This window comes from Apteryx rowi, unplaced genomic scaffold (assembly GCF_003343035.1).
Source record: "Apteryx rowi isolate R43461 unplaced genomic scaffold, aptRow1 scaffold_160, whole genome shotgun sequence".
Lineage (NCBI taxonomy): Eukaryota > Metazoa > Chordata > Aves > Apterygiformes > Apterygidae > Apteryx > Apteryx rowi.
Genome location: NW_020447864.1, coordinates 1,662,864 through 1,679,177, shown reverse-complemented (window position 1 = coordinate 1,679,177; position 16,314 = coordinate 1,662,864). Strand labels below are relative to the sequence as shown.

At 47.0% G+C, this 16,314-nt stretch overlaps 1 protein-coding gene across 1 annotated transcript in view; it reads right to left on the bottom strand.

The window, feature by feature from the left end:
• MDGA1 (MAM domain containing glycosylphosphatidylinositol anchor 1) overlaps window positions 1-16,314 on the bottom strand; it is a 103,194-nt gene that overhangs the window by 38,769 nt on the left and 48,111 nt on the right. Inside the window, exons 9-10 of the mRNA XM_026059837.1 lie at window positions 15,476-15,745; window positions 11,502-11,653 (exon numbers count right to left, since the gene is read on the bottom strand). Coding sequence (XP_025915622.1) covers window positions 11,502-11,653; window positions 15,476-15,745 — 422 coding nt within the window. The remainder of the gene's footprint in view (window positions 1-11,501; window positions 11,654-15,475; window positions 15,746-16,314) is intronic.

Sequence of the window (16,314 nt, the reverse complement as noted above, 5' to 3'; positions counted from 1 at the left end):
AACACTCAGAAACAGGGGGAAGTTGGGACAGAGAATTTTAGGGACCTCTCCTGAACATGACATTTCAGTATTTTCTATACTGATGGAAAAAATGTACCATAAATATGACCCTTCTCTCCTGCTTCATCCCATCCTCTCTCTGACAAACAGCAGTGGGGATTGAGATTCTGGTCCTGGATGTCACCTTAGTACCACAGGACAGAGCAGCGGAAGAGGGTTTGTCCACGACAATGCATTTGGACACTACAAATTTGATTCTCACTCTCTGTATTTCGGCAAAGTGATAAACTCCCTTTCCTCTGGCAGCCACCTCCTGTCCTTCAGGATTTTAGGGAAGGGAAAAGCATGGCCAACTTCAGGGACAGAGTAGGGGAAGGGCACACCTGGCTCATAGAGTCCAGTCCCCTGTCACCACAGGTGCTACCTCTGCTCATCCATTTCATGAACATATCACATCTCATCTGAAAAGCCCCTCCAGTTTGGCCTGCTCCTCCCCCTAGACGGCTGTTCCAGAACCTGACTGCCCTAATGTTCTCATTTCCAGCCTGAATTTACTCACAGGCAACTTGTACCCAGTTGATCTTGTGCCAGTATTGTCCTTTAGCTTAAATGGTTCTTTTCCCCCCCTGCTGCTTGACCCCCTGATGTTTTTATAGAGAACAATCACACCCCCTCTCAGCCTTTGCTTTGCTAGGCTAAACAAGCTAAGCACTTTGCATCTCTTCTTATAACACAGGCTCTCACTTCCCCTGATCACTTCTACAATCCCTTTCTGCATGGTCCCATTTGCTGGAGTTGATATCCCAACCCTGTATGTAGGATGCACTAGCACTTCTCCGCTTTCCCTGGAAATACCTCAGGCTTCACTTAGGAGCGCATTCGCCCTTTTTCATGCCTGCATCCCACCAGCAGCTCACAGTCACCCTGATGTCAATTCATTCACCAGTGTCATTCCTCCACCTCAACCGCTGCTGACTGATGAGCTCCCAGCCTGAAGCAGAATCCTCTCCTAGCGCTCTCCACATGCATGACCTTGCATTTGTACTTCTGAATTTCATCCCACTTAAACCACTCAAGCAGTTTTCAGTCCACTAGATCTTTCTGTTTGATATCGTGATCCTCCACTGCAGTGGCATTGCCTCCCAGACTGGTGTTAGCTTCAAATTTCAGCAGCAGACTCCTAGTAAGGGATTCTGATTTGACTGGCTGATACTGGCCACAGTGAAAATGCCTTCCCCCAGGTAGCTTTGTTCAGAGCTGCCTCAATGCCCAGCAGGGCAGCTGCCGTCTGGAAAAGCCATTTGGGTAAGCTCTGGGTAGAGGAGAAATTTGGTTTGGGTATGAAGACAATAGCTGTGATGTTTCTCTATAGTCTCTCACCAAACCTCTTTTGCCTGTCGGATTGAATTAAAACATGCTCCTGCTTAGTTCTTCATCACTGCCTTGAATGGAAATGATGTCAAGCACTAATAGCATCAATTATAGGGTGGGGTAAATTTCAACCTGCTTTTATTTCCTTTTCCTTGCTTGATGACCAACACTCATTAGGGGTTTCTAGAGCAAATAATCACACTTGTAAACATAAAATTGGCATTTGCCAGATAAGCACACCAGTGAACTGAAATTCATGCCTATATTATTCATCCGTCAAGTGCACAGGTTCCAATCCTGGGATTAAACAAGCATGACTGGCCAAAGCAAATTCATTATTCAGCCTAAACGAGGAGTCCTGGAAGGTATAAACTGTCCTTAGGAGGAGGCTCCCCTTCTGGACTGAGACATCTCCAGCTCCAAAGGGAGAAGCAACTGTGACCTTCAGTAAGTAAAAAGGACAGCTGGAGCCATCTAAACCAGGACACAGTCTCTCCCTCTCTTTCTCTCACACACACAATCAGCTGCCCATTCTCATTAGGTGCCAAGAGCAGCAGTTTACAGCTTCCCAGAGAAGCCAAATTGGTGCTGTCATGAATTACTGTAAGTGCTTGTTCCACACTCCTCAATAATGTCTTTCATTAGGTGCTGATCAGAAAGCAATATGTATTTTATTAGCATACATTCCCTGGTCAAAGAAGAACAGACCTAATCTTCACTCTGTCAGGGAGACAGTCAAATAAAAGCCTTAGCCAAGGCGTAGCATGGCTGGCGACTTCTTGAGCCACAGGCTGAGTGGGGCATCACAACGCTGCACGTCCTGGGGAGGGGGAACTCAGGGCTGGAGAAAGAAAGGGGTAAACCAGCACCTGAACTTGGAGATGTGTGGAAAGGGAGGGAGAGCCACGTGCTCCCCAGTGTGTGCAAGGAGTCTGGGCTGCTGTCACTGCAGTCGGTACCTGAGCTAGACAGGTTACGTGTATATCCATCCACGCTTGTTATCTCTCTCCTATTGTCTGCCAGTCACCCCTTCGATCCTGAAGGCACATGGGGTCCTTCTGTTTGGAGTGGGAGCTCTACATTGCTGCTACAAGATCCCACCTGTGCCTGACTACACTGCAGAGCCTGAAATGACCTCCTCATCTCCACCACAGGCATAAGCTGGGCAAGGGACAATGTCCTTCTTGTTGTTCCACAGCCACCTCCTGCCCAAAGCAATGGCTCCCATCTTTTTTGAGCCTCATATCTGAAAAACGGCACTGCTCAGTGCCTTGTTGGGTCCAACTCTATATTCCTCCAAATCTCAGAGAGCATGGACTCCTCTTCCACCCATTTTCTCTTACTGGACCCAGCTGCCTCCAGCCAGACCTATTTGGGTGTCTGCGTACCATATTGTCAGCACTTCTAGCTCCAAGAAGAAAAAGCCAGCTGTCTCTGTGTAGCCCAAGATTGCCCAGCTCTGGTTAGGTTGAGGTCTGAGCCATTTTATCTATAAGGCGCTTATACCTTGCCAAGCAAGATCTGCTGAACCAACAGGAAATATCATCTCCTAGGCCCATTTTCTCAGGCTCCTTGCAGACCCTGGCAGAGCCCACTGTTAGGACACCTTTATACTTAAAAGCAATAGTTAATAAAGGACAGCACTATTGTCTACTAGAGCAGGAGCAGCCTTTGTGTGGGATCCCCTGGACTTCTCAGCCTGGTACACATAATGGAGATATACAGGCAAGCATCCTCCCAGAGGCTATGGGCAACCTCTAACTCTTGCAAGACAGCACTTGCTGTCCTATCTCTAGTACAGAAGGGACAGACAGTGCAGAATATACAGGGAGAGCCATAAAATCCTTCATGTTACTCCATGCTGCCTGCACTCGCAGCATGACTGCAAAAGTTTAATTTCCGTATGAAACATGGTCAAAACATTTCCCCAGTGCCTGCTCCTGCCTGTTTGTCACTAGCTACAGGACAGACTGCATCTCTCTCTCAAACCCTTCCCCCTTCACTCACTTTCTCCTCTTATCTCCAACATGTTCTAGGAAGGAAGAGACAGGGGAAAAAAAAGGCAAAAAAGAAAATAGAAACAAAAGAAAGAGAGGTAGAAAATAAAGAGGGGGAGCAGGCAAAGGAGAGAAGGTGCAGAAAGAAATGACTCGAAGGCAGTGGGAGGAATGTGGATTAACTACTGAAAACAATAAATGAGCAGAGTAAATGAGAGGAAGCTGCGTCACTGTCTTCTGACAGGGACTCTCGGAAAGACTCAATAACTAGCATGTACCCCCTGAAGCCACCAAAGGGGTACAGATAAGAGATGCAGAAAAAAGGCTCTCACTTTTATCATTGATATCTGGCTGGCATTTTCATCCTGCACCCAGCTTTGTAAAACACAGTCCAACAGCCTGCTAGATAGGAGCAGACACAATGGTGTGAAAACAACATCTCAAGCCTGCCAAGGCTGCTATGAGAGGTATATTGGTTGGGGGAATGTGATTTTCTCTTCTCTCACATTCTCCTTACCTTGAATGATCACTGAACAGTGGTGTTAGGAGCTAGAGATGAGATTTTGCTACTAGATGTGTTTAAGACCACATGAGCCTTTCCAGTAAAATTACATGTACTGCTTTTCTCAAGCTCTGTAACTATTCCAAACAGAGCTAAGAGTTGGAAAACTGGTCATAATTACTGCCTTGCACTAGAAAGTTAAATGATATCCTGTTCTCTTGCACAGTCGAGTGCCTGAATTACATTAGGAGCAGTACTTATGAATAGTGAGTGCTAAGATGAAATCTCAGCTGAAAAACAACTTCTGAATGGCAAATTGGCTTATAAAACTTACAGTGACTCTCTTTTGGGAAGGATACTTTGCTTAGTTTAGATTAGCAGAGAAGAAAAATGGTAGCATGAGACTGAGACATAACTAACCTGCTACAACTCATATTGCCAATTTTCCCAATTAACTAATTGCAAATGATCTGTGGACCAAAGACAACCAGCTGAGGAAAGCCATGAATCACACTGAAGAGCAATTTGTGAATGCAAAAAGACAGAATTAGTCAGAGTAATTCATTTGTTAGGGATCACTTGCTAAGCTCTTGAGGGAAGTTTCAATAGCAGAACTGAAAAACTTTATGCAGACCTAAGGGGGAAATCTCATCCCATAGCTCTTAGCCAGCCCCACTGAACTCACCTGACTAACCCATGCTAATCAGACCTGTACTGAGCACCTCAGTACAGGACTTGCGTCTCCCTGGCCAACCTCACAGGAAGCACTCTGAGTCTCTGGCGAACAGGGCTAGTAACAACCTGGTCTGGCAGACACCTTTGTCTGCAGTGAACAACGGCCGGGCTAGGAACTCACTTCCATTGCACTGGGGGAAAGCTCTGTGTTTGCTGATTTAGGCCATAAGGAATACACATATGAAACACGGAAAAAGCTCCTTGTTCCCCAACCGCACCCAACATCCAGCTGGTCTGAAGCTCAGCACATGTGGCAAGGATCACACTCTAGCAGCTGATACCATGGGCACATCCCCCGCAACAGATTGCAAGGGAGGAAAAGAGAGATGGCTCAATACACTGTTGGTTGCAGTGACTGACACTGCATCCCGTTTTCAGGCAGCAGAGTGCACAGCAGAGGCAGGATCCTGCCCTCTCTGCTCCCAAATGCCTGTGGCAAAGTTGCTGCTTCCCCCCCGAAGCCCCACACAGCAATCCCATCAAGCTTCAGGCAGAGCTCGTCCATCAAATGCTATTGATTAACCAGCTCTCTGTGCACCAGCACATGGCTGTCACTCAATCCCACCACACATCCCAAACCTCTCCTCCTCTCACAGCCTAAAAAGGCAGCGCATCTCTCCCTCCCCTTGCTTTCCCCTGCTTTGCATTACGATGGCTGTTTGAACCATCCACCGAACACACCTCCTGTTGACATACTGGCTTCTTTTTGTATCATTTTCCACCTTCCTCAGGGCTGAGTTCTGCACAGCATCAGTTACGCCGCTAGCATAACTGAAGGCAATTGACTTAAGAGCACAAATGTAATCTGCCTATTCTCACTGCCTGAACAAAAGTTAAAACAAAAAAATGCATCAGTGGGGGAGAGGGGAGAGTTAGAGCTGAAAAACCTTCTTTTGAGGTTGCACTTCCCCACTACAGAGGACAGCTCTGCAGGAAGACGGAATTGCGTTGATTTGATGTTGTCCCATTATGACAGCAGCCTGTGATCRGACATCAAACTGGCAGCCAAGGAAGGCAAAAGGAAAACAAGACTAAAGCAGCTTTTCAGCAGGCATGACTTATAAACCATCCTACAATGGAAGGTCTGCTTTGGAATTCAGTTCTGGGCAAACATGGTGAGGCCAAGTCACTGCAGTCCCCATGCCTAACGCCAGTGACACAGGACCAGCACTGTATCAAGTGAAATGGTGAACTGTAAAGGGATGTGCCATTTGTCACGCCCCACAGGTTTTTTGATCTGTGCAGCACCCTACAGGCAGCCACGACCACCAGGTGCTGCTCTGCAGGAAGCCACATTCCCCTTCCCCAGTGTAGCCAGCTGGGACTGTGATACGCCAGCAAGGAGGAGGAAAGGAAAAGGGACTCATATGGCAGTGGACATGTGCCCTGTCTATGCCCCACACTGGGATATCAAACTGGGTTATCCAGTTAAGCAGCCTCTCAGCTTCACTCAGCAGAGAACTGGCAAGTGGAAGTGGCGCTGCACCCTCTCCCATCCTCAGGTACCACCAGGCAACGCAGCACAGGACATCATTTATCCAAAATGGGACTGTGCCCTCCCCAGTTCACAAGCCATTAATCCATCCTTTAAGCTTTTGATCTTCTAGTACAAAAAGGAGTTAGAAGGACAACCCTGACTGCTTTTTAGCTAAGCTGTCCTCAAACCTCACTGCTTCACCTCTTCTCTTGCACTGTCCCCCTGCTGAAAATCCTACCTCAGCACTAGTGGAGGGAGCACAGGATGGGACCCACTAGGAGCACAAGCAAGAAGCCACAGGATGAGGGCTACGGACACAGGCCTATCAGCACAGTCCCGTGTTAAGTGGTTACCTTGGTGATAGCAACGTTTCCCAGACAGCGTGTAATCCCTGGGAGCCAGCAAAATGTTAGCCCATTTGTTGGTAAAACGAGTTCAGTCACCCCTGCCTGCCTTACCCACAGTTTCTTTCTTTTGTAGCCCTGAGGCAACCCACCCCCTCCCCCCGAGGCACTGGCTGCACCATTTCCCAAACAGTTTTGCCTGAAGCCATGGCCATGCCTGGAGAAGGAAAGGGATTTCATTCACCTCCCAGAGTACAGGGCTGAGCTGCAGCAAGGAGCACCACCCACACGAGTACACTGCCCTTCTGCGTTCATAACCATTCCTAAACCAGGACCCAATAAACAAACAGGTTTACCATCTTCAGAGGCAGAGACGGCATTTTAGGGAAGCAATACTATATGTTCCTGCCTTGTTTATACACTCTTTGCCAGGCACTGGCTACTGCTGGAGACGGGAGGAGACAGCCCTTTGATGTGGCTCAGCACGGATGTCCTTGCACCACATGAATATATGGCTGGGTGGATTCATTTGCTTTGGTGGTTTGTGCTACCCTGGCTGCACAAACTAGCGAGATTATTTTATTGCAGCTATTGAAATTAAAATGTATAAGCATTGGAAGATGTACTCATGTTCGTGAGGTTGGGTTCCTCATGAGCCATGGGCCATGCACATAGGTTCATCAAGCTAAGGCTGTGCGTGAACGGGGCAATCACAGCGGTGCAARTTAAAAGTGTTCTGCACTAAATATACAAAAGAATACGGCCTGGTGCACTGCTTGCTTTTGAGGAGTACCAGCCCTGCTTCAGTCAGGCAGCAGGTACATGGAGAGGAAGAGCAAGAGAGAGAGACATCCCTGCCCTTTCTGTCAGCCCTCAGAGGGACTTTTGGCTTCATGGGCTAAGGAAGCCAAAGACAGACAGCAGTTGACAGACACTGCTGAAGTGGGCTCAGAGGAGAGCAAAAGAACAACTCAGAGGCAGAAATGAAGTGATACAGTTCTGCAGCCCATGGGCCTCAGCGTAAAAACTCTCCTGCTGAGTTGCAATGACCATCAGCAGAGTTAACCTTCTGCTTTAATCATAGTCATTAAATTCCTGCTAACGTCCCTGTCCTATGTATGTCCAAACAGCTCTGTTATCTGTCACCTCCCCACACGGTGAGACTGGCTCCCCACTGCCACAGCGCTCATTAATGCTGCTCTGGCTGGCTGATGAGGCAAGTGGCAGCCGGCTCTAGAGCCCAGATGAGTTTTGTAGTCAGCAGGGGATGTTTATCCAACACGGAGGGGATGAAAGTACAAACAAAGAGAGACAGTCTCTCTCCCCTTACAATTATTCCGGCATCATACGGGGCCAGTCTCATTAAAGACAGTCTCCCTGACAGGAATTAATCTGAAGCTAATTTAACAAATGGGTCCAGGGCTTGGCCCAGTGCAAATTACAGGGGTCTGTCTGCCAGGTAAACCTGAGCCTTTTCCAAGTAGGTTAAAGGCAGGAATGTGTTAAGCTGGCCCTGTTTTGGCCTGAGTCTGCGTATCAGAAGGTATGGAGGAAACGGCAGCCTCAGGTCTCCTTGAGGGGCACAATGAAGATTAAACTTTCCTTCTGCACCAATACCTTCTCCTTCCTCTTTCTCCTGCAGCCTCAGGTCACAGATGGGTTCCAGCTCATTAAGTGCACAGTAATTCTGCCACTATCCCCTGTAACCGTAACCACCAGCCCAGCTCAGATCTTTCCTCCAGGATGCAACCTGCTTGCAATATTAGATGGCTTTTCATTTCCCTTTAAAGTTAGAGCAGAACTCTTGGAGGGGATAAAATACACAGAGAGAAACAAGCAACTTAAAAGGCTTTTTATTTTTAAGCAAATATCTGATTTGGGGAGGCTGCTTTGAATCCCTGAGCAAAGAAAAAGGGTTTCAGTTGGTGAGCAGTGCCTCAGTGCCATTCTGTGCTACAAGAACACGTGGAAGAAAATACCCGAAGGCCTCACGATCTGCTCACAATCAAACCACCCAAGGCTAATTCATTAGATTCACTTGCTAAGGTAAAGCATTAAGGTGGTCAGCATTTGGATCAGTTGACTTGGAGGGAGAAAAGAGACAGAAAAAAACTTTCAAACCATCAGAACAGACTTCTGTGAGGATCCTGCAGTTCCTCGGTGGAAACATTTTCCCCTCTGAATTGCTACTCAGCACAATGTCACTGCCTAGCCCACCTGACTGAGGCACTCCRGGAAATACAGCCTATTTGCTGAGACATAAAACAGAGGTTTTACAAGAAGCTTGCTCCACGTTGCTATTGTATGCACTTTGCCTGAGTCAGTGGCTCCAAGCCGTTAAGCTGTTTGTTTGGTTTTAATCTAAGGTTAATTCTAGTGCTGCTGCAACTGGTATGTCTGCTGTGCCAGCCAGCCTGCACAGCAGTGCTGGGAACCATCAACTCCTTTGGAAATGCACCTGCCTGTCTTGCTGGGAGCCCCCATGCATCTCTCAGGAAACCAGATTCTCCCAGATTGGTTGCAATCCCCACAGGAATGCCCAAACAGTCCTCTGAAGCTGTTGAACAGGAAGAGATGGAAGAGCCACAGCACCAGCCAATTAATAAGCAGCACTTTTACTCTCATCCAGTCCCATTTTCAGCAACTGGAGCAAGGAAATTTAATTCGAGGGTTCCCAGGTGCCTTGCAAAGCATCCTGCTACTTAGGGATCTTCATATTACATATGCCAAGAACTCTTCAAGTAAACTGGGAGAGTGAAACGAAACCTAGCAAAGCACTTCACAACCAGTGGCATGCCAGCTGGCTATCCATTCGATTCCAGCTCAGCAAGAGTTAATCCCCCCTCACCACTGAAGTTGGGCAGAAGTCTCCCAGGGTTGGAGGAGGTGGTGGGCTGAGCAGCTGGCTAAGCTTTCATCAGCCTGATGCTGGCAGTAAATCAGTCGTGAGTGGCCCTGTGTAAGGCACATTTTATCTGAGGAGGCTATCCCACTTCAATCCTAGGAGGATTTTTGTGCCACCATAGCGAGTGCCTGGGAGCCAGTGTATCCAGTGAGGGGGGTTCACAGACAAACAGTAGCTCTTCATTCAGTCAGACAAATCTCCTTTCTTAAGAGCTCTTCAGTTAACAACACTTTTAAGCTTTTGAGCTTTTCACGCCTATATTCAGTAATGTCACTATGTTCTGCACTCTGACGCCTGAGCAGCAGGACACAAAGCTTAGCCCAAACACCCTGGCATGGAGGGGAAGGTGCGACAAAGCAGGAAAGCCTGTAGGACAGGGGAGAGGGTGGCAGAGCAGGGAAAAGCATGAAAGGTCTGGAGCTCTCTCATGGCTATTTGGAGCACAAGTGAGACATCTCGGGGAAAACACCAGGACAGCAGAGCAGGGGCACATGGACAGCTCTGGGAATGAGCAGGCTGGAGACAAGAAGGGGATGTGATCCTCCGGGGTCAGGGAGGAAGGACATGAAAAGGGCCCTGTGAAACCCCAGTATGGCACATGGAGGTGGAGACCTACCCATGAGATGCAGCTGACTTTGTAGGAGGAGAACCAGGAGGCAATACTGTGTAAGCCTTTTCCAGGTTGCTCCCTACTTGTGCTTGACTTAAGTGGGAAACAAAACTTCTCTGCTTCCTCTTCTCTCTGCCATCCCTTATTCAGACTCACCCACCACAATGGCACCCATAGCTTTTTCTAAGACCCTGCCTATACATGAGACTGGGTTACAGCAGGGCCACGGTACAACATTTCTCCAAAACAAGCCACCCAATAATCAATAATATGCAGCAATGCCAAAAAAGAAACATCAACAGCAGTATCTGATGGGGTGTGAACAAAATCAGAGGGTTAAACTCTCACAGCACTCAGCCTCCTTTAGGTCACAACTTGAAGCAGAAATGTGATTTTTCCTTCTCTTAATCCCTTTCACTAGGAGCTCAATGAGAATCAGATACAAGATTACTTATAAGCACTGTGCAGAAGGAAAAAAACTCAACATCACTGGAGAAGGATAAAAATCACAAATTAGTTTGTTGAGTTGCAGTGCCAATAACAGTGAAACTCAGCTAACAGGGAAGTGGTACTGTGACAAACTGTCTTCATTATTAGAGGCTCCCCTGTGTCCTGAATTATTATTAAGCACTGACAACGTGCTCTGCGCTGTACGAGTTACAAACAAAGACTATCCCACCCCAGAGAGCTCACAGTCAAACAGAGACATAAAATTAAAGCCTACTGTGCAGACCTAGAGGAGAGAGACACGCTTAGATCTTTTTAAATTATTTTGTTTTCTATCTACAGTAAACAAGCTTTTCCTTGCAAAATGCATGGGCTTCCAAGTGATCACCGAACGGCAGGAACCACTAATTTTAAGTTTCTCCCCTTTTACAAGATGTTGGAAGGATGTAGGCACTTTGCTGAGCCTGGATGAAAGTATCCTGTGAGGTTAATGTGTTCTTTAAAAATCAAACTCCTTTTCCTAACCTTTTCCAATAAGTGATGCCTTTAGATTTCCATCAGTTCTTTCCCCCCCCCCCAGTATGATTTCTCTTCAGATTCAGAAAACCTTGAAACCCACTTCTCTTCCTGTGTAGAGGTTATACAACTCCAGTAGCTTCATTATTGCGATGGCACAAAAGACCTTCTGCAACACAAACAGCCAATGACTTTTCCCTGTAGTTTCTACCTGAGAGCTCTTTAGCTTATTCCCTTTATTTCATATGAGGAGGCAGGTATTCTACTTGCCTGAATCCTTGGCCTGTAAAATCTCTAACATCTACTAAAGACAGTGGGGTTGTAAACCCCATTCAGAACACAGAGCATGAACGGTCCAATGGGAGGCAGCAGGGCTTTGAAAGCTCTTGATCGTACTCAACATCAGACTTAAAAATGAACGTTGAGCTGCATAATCAGCCTGCCTCTCCCACTCAGTAGGGAAGGTGCAAGGTCATCAGGGCCTGGCTGTTTCACTAACTTCAGCTCTTCACTGGCAAGCAGACACGGATGTAACAGCCTGCCAAGAGGTCCTCTTCCCAAGGACATGCACTGAGACTCCAGAAGAGCAAACCTTACCTGCCTGACTTCCAGGCGGTACTTGAGGATAGGATCCACTGCATCAGGCTCCTTCTGTGTCCACTGCAAGACGTAGGAGTAATTCTTGGATTGCTTCTGGCTCAAGGTGGGGTTGGGAGTGTCATAGTAAAACTCTGGGCTGTAAGCTTTTGCTGGAGAGAGGGAAAAAAAAAAAGAGGGAGGAAAGTAAAAGGGTGCRATGGAAGAAGAATATAAACTACAAGGAAATGTGGTGAAAGTAGTACAGCTCTGCTCCCCTAACTCATCAGCTCACTTTTGACATAACAAGCAATTACTATTCTAGCTGGTGTTGCACTGGGTACCACACTGACATGCTAAAACTGTTCATGCCATCATTTTCTGTGAATCACTACTGTTTTCACAGGCTAACCTACTGGGAGGGTTAACAACCCTGCAATGCCAGTGGGGCATGACTGACACCAGAAAAGGTGGAAACAGCTTCAGTTCTCCAGCTGGAACCAGCTCTAATCTTTCCTCTCTCACCTTTGTATTTTAGATTAAGGTAATGGCCTTAAACTGGCATTTTTCCTGTTTCATCTGCTGCTTTACAGAGTCTCCTGCTAACAGTCCCTGAGGAAAGATCATTTGGCCAGTAGGTCATAAGAAAAATGTTATTTATCACACAGGGACCATGGCATTAAAAAGAAGACCTTGCTCCTTCTGCATCTTCCCTGCCTTGGCAACGCAGTGCTCCAGCCTCTTTGTAGCATGACAGTCGACTCTTCAGCAAAGGGGATGCTGACCTCAGCCAGGGTAAAAACAACAGGGGCTTTTGCACAGGTGAAGATGGCTTTTCTAAACCAGCACTTCCCCTTAAAAAAAGAGGGCAGCAGCAGGAAGGGAAGCACAGAAGAGATGATGTACTAGAGAGAAATAGGATGGTTGAGAGGACGAGGGATTTCCTATGCTTTCCCCAGCTGCTGCTGACCTGAACCCTGAACAAACGGGGCTCAGAGGCTACTGCCATACAGCCTGCAGACCACTGGACTAACGCATGGTGCGTGCCCTTGGCCAAAGGTGGGCGTCTCCGGTACCAAACTGGATGAGCACTGTCACAAGGTGGCATGAGATACAGCCCAGAGGGACAGCAGGCATGGCTGGACCGTGGCTTTTCATGCTGGAAGGAGAGCAAGTTTAGGCCTGTACTAAGAAGTGCTACAGGCTCAAGTAGTCTCCTTTCCCATTATATGCGAAAATTGTCCCAAAACACCACTATGTCCAAGCAGATGAACTTTGGCTTAGGTGTTGCACACAGCTCCTCAGAGCAAGACAGAATTAATTCAAGGTCTTACCTGTAACTATCTCTGACCTGTTGTCGCGAAAGGAGTGATGAAGTAATTTTGTATGAAATTACTTTCTTTTCTCCCTGTGCACTTTGGTTTCTGGCAGGTCCTGGGCAAGGCAGGAACTAGGCCTCAACCAAAACACTCCCTTCTGAGTTCAGGTCCTGCCAGGACCCGCATGGACGAGAAACATGTCTGGACAGGGTGGGTTGCTGGAGAGTGGAACAGACATAAATACCATTGCCCTGATCAGTCCTCTGCACACGCTTCTACCTTTCCACTTGAATCATGGGCCCTGCCATTCTATGTGGTTATAATTAGGCTTGAAAGGATTCAATGTTTATTTTTTATGAACTCAGATGGATAATATTGATGTTTATTTCCAAGTCCTTTTTTTCTTATTATTTTTATYGACTTAAATTTTTGCACAAGCAAGAAGTTCAGAACCACCTCAGAGACTAATTGCTGCTTATTCAACTTGTATTGACTGTGGAAGTCAAGCTTCATAATGGATTCAGAAATAAAATCAGAACTGATGATGATCGTCATCTTGCATAATATTAATTACTTATTAATTGACTCTAAGATAGAAACGGAAGCTTAAAAAAAAAAGCCTTGTGATAGAAATGCAGCACATATACTTCTGGAACTTCCTTTCTGAAAAGTTTTGCTGTTGGTGGAAAGTTTTCTCTTGCTTTCAACTGATGGGAAAAGCTAAAGGAGATGCAGTCAATCTTTCAGGGCTTGTCTGTGCTTGTAGCTAGTGAGAGGGCAGGTCATGACCAGTATGGGTGACCCTGACAACCTGCTCAAGGAGCACAAGTTGGATGTCTCACCATCCTTCCAAAATAACACAAGCTAATCTCCCATCTGCAGAAGAAACTAATCCCATCACACAGACTTATCCATTCTGGGCAGGTTTATGTACTCTGTTACCTGTACATCTGAACACCTCACAGTCACTAATGAACCACTGCCTCCCTGTTAAATAGGAAGGTTAATGGTCCATGTTTCACAGAAAAGAAACAGAAAAAAAGGGACTAAGCTATTCCCCCTGGTCATACAGGAAGGCGGCAGCAGACCAGGGAATTAAAACTCCAGCATTCCTGAGTCCAAGTGTAGCAGCCTAAGCACTGGATTATTTCTCAAGTTGCTGTACAAATTCAGAGGTCTAATTTATTTGTAGCTGTCCAGGACATAGGCTGAGATGTTTGGAAGTGAAAAGCCAGCATCCAGTATCAATGCCTTGGAAGCGGAGAAGGGATGCAGCAAAACAAATGCTCGCTGCATTCCTGATGAGTGCTCTCTAGGGATAAACATTGCTTTCTGTTGCAGGGATCTTACCTCATGGGGCACATCATGGCACATCAGATAGCATTATACATTCGTCACCCGTTCCAGCAAGAAATCCAGGTCCTGGGAGCACTCCCAAGCTTGCTAGGGACAAAGTTTGAGGTGGTAGCTCACAGTGGGGTATGCTTTGTCCTAATTTAGCTAGTGATATGAGAGTTGCAAGCACAGGAAGACAGAACAAAAAAGGCCAAAGCTCTGAAGCAAAATCCACTGCCAGACAAATACTAGGAGATCTCAAGGGGTGACAGCAAGATCTTGAGAACGGACCAAACAGAGTTACAGCACACACTAAACCACAGAGTAAGAGCAGAGAAAGTTCTGGTACATGAGCTTTTTCAAACCTCAGGAAAGATCTGCTTCAAAATCTGGTCTCTTTTATATTACCTTTTCTTATTTGCTCAGCCCTATCTTGAAATGTATTATAAACTGGCCCTGGACTGAAAACCCAGTATTTTGGCTGAATTTACTGCTTATCAAGGCAACTTCCTCTGAGAGCTTGTCTAGAAATCGGTGCCCAAGTCAATTCTGGGGTCATGGGAAAAACAGATTTAATGATCAGCTGAAGTGACTAGGTCAGATGTGTGGTTTTAGATGCTATAACTCTGCCATCCCTTCTAGCAGTTGCTGAAGAGAAGTCCCGTTATGGTGCTTGCTGGATTCACAGAAAATTCAGCAGTAAAATCACTGAGTATCAGTGTCCACTCTCATCTCATTTTTGTCCTAGCAGATATCATGATACAAAGACAGTCTGGAGACATAGGGAAGAAAGAGGAATACATGATCCTGTTTTTTTTTTTTTTAAAAGGGGAAATCATATGTCTTTGGAGCCTGCTGGGTGGATGTAGAGTCTTTCACTCCCACTTGGTCAATACTTGACTGCACTGTGTTGGCCACGCCTGAAAGCCAATGGCAGCTTTAAGTCCCACATTTTTCAAGCAAGTGTTCAAACATTGCTAAAATGTACCAGCGGCTGGCCCTACTGCTCCAGGTCCATTCTAGACTTGAAAGACTGCCTGAGTGATGGAGACAGATCTCTGCTTTGGCCTACAGAAAATCATCCCTTCTGAACACAACAGAGGAGGCAGTGATGGTGGGTGAGTTTGCTTGTACTGGCTTCAGTTTACTGGGAGCAACCTTCCCATCTCCATGACTCTGTCTAACAAACCCCAGGACTCCCAAGCCTTTAAGGTCATCGTGAGGAAGCCAGCTGCAAACAGAACAAGAAGCAGCACACACTGGATGAGCACATCCCAATCCGTCCTGCACATCTCAGGGGTAATTATCCCATCTCCCACCAATGTGTACTCTGTGACTTACCAGACACTTGGAAGAGGCAGGTGGAGACTCCCACATCATTGGAAATGCTGCACTCATAGCTACCACTGGTCTCCCGGCTCACACTGTCCACCTTCAGCTCAGAGTAGTCCTGCTGTTCTGTCAGGGGCTGGGCCAGAAGCGTCCCGTTGAAGCGCCAGACGGAGGTGGCCACCTTCATGGGGCTCCCTTTGAGCATGGTGCAGCGCAGGGTGACGCTGCGCCCCACACCCTGGCGCACGTCCTGGAATGCTGGCTCCACCACAGGGGGGACTGGAGACCAAACAAGAGCAACAGACAGGGATGCCATCAGGGAACAGCCATCTCATTCAGCACAGTCACCATGATAGCACGTCTGAGGACAGAGGCACCTATTATGTCCAAGAGGATATTTATTTTCAGTGGGAGCCAGATTTTGCCAAACTAAAAGCAGGAACAGCCATCTGACATCCCCTTCTGTCTGGGCTGGAGTCACATACCACCTGCCTCCTGTCTACKAGGTAGAGATGGCCTTCAGCAAGTACTCATCCTACACTGAAACACTGCTTGGAGGAGCTACCAAGCTGCTCTTTATGTATAAAATGTACAGCTCTCATGGGTAAGCACCATGGCTTGGATTTGATCCTCAGATCCTAATCAGAATAACCATAGTCCTCACTCCTCAAATCCAGCATGAGCTGCATTCCCCAAGTGGGCAAGTATGGTTCCCAAGCACTGATGTTCTTCTTTTAACTTCCAATGTGGTTAAAAAACAGAGGCACCACGTTAGACAGAGTGATACGCACTGTCTGCCCTCACAGAGCTCAGGGCCTCTCCCAAATACAGCAATCCAGGAGTCTACA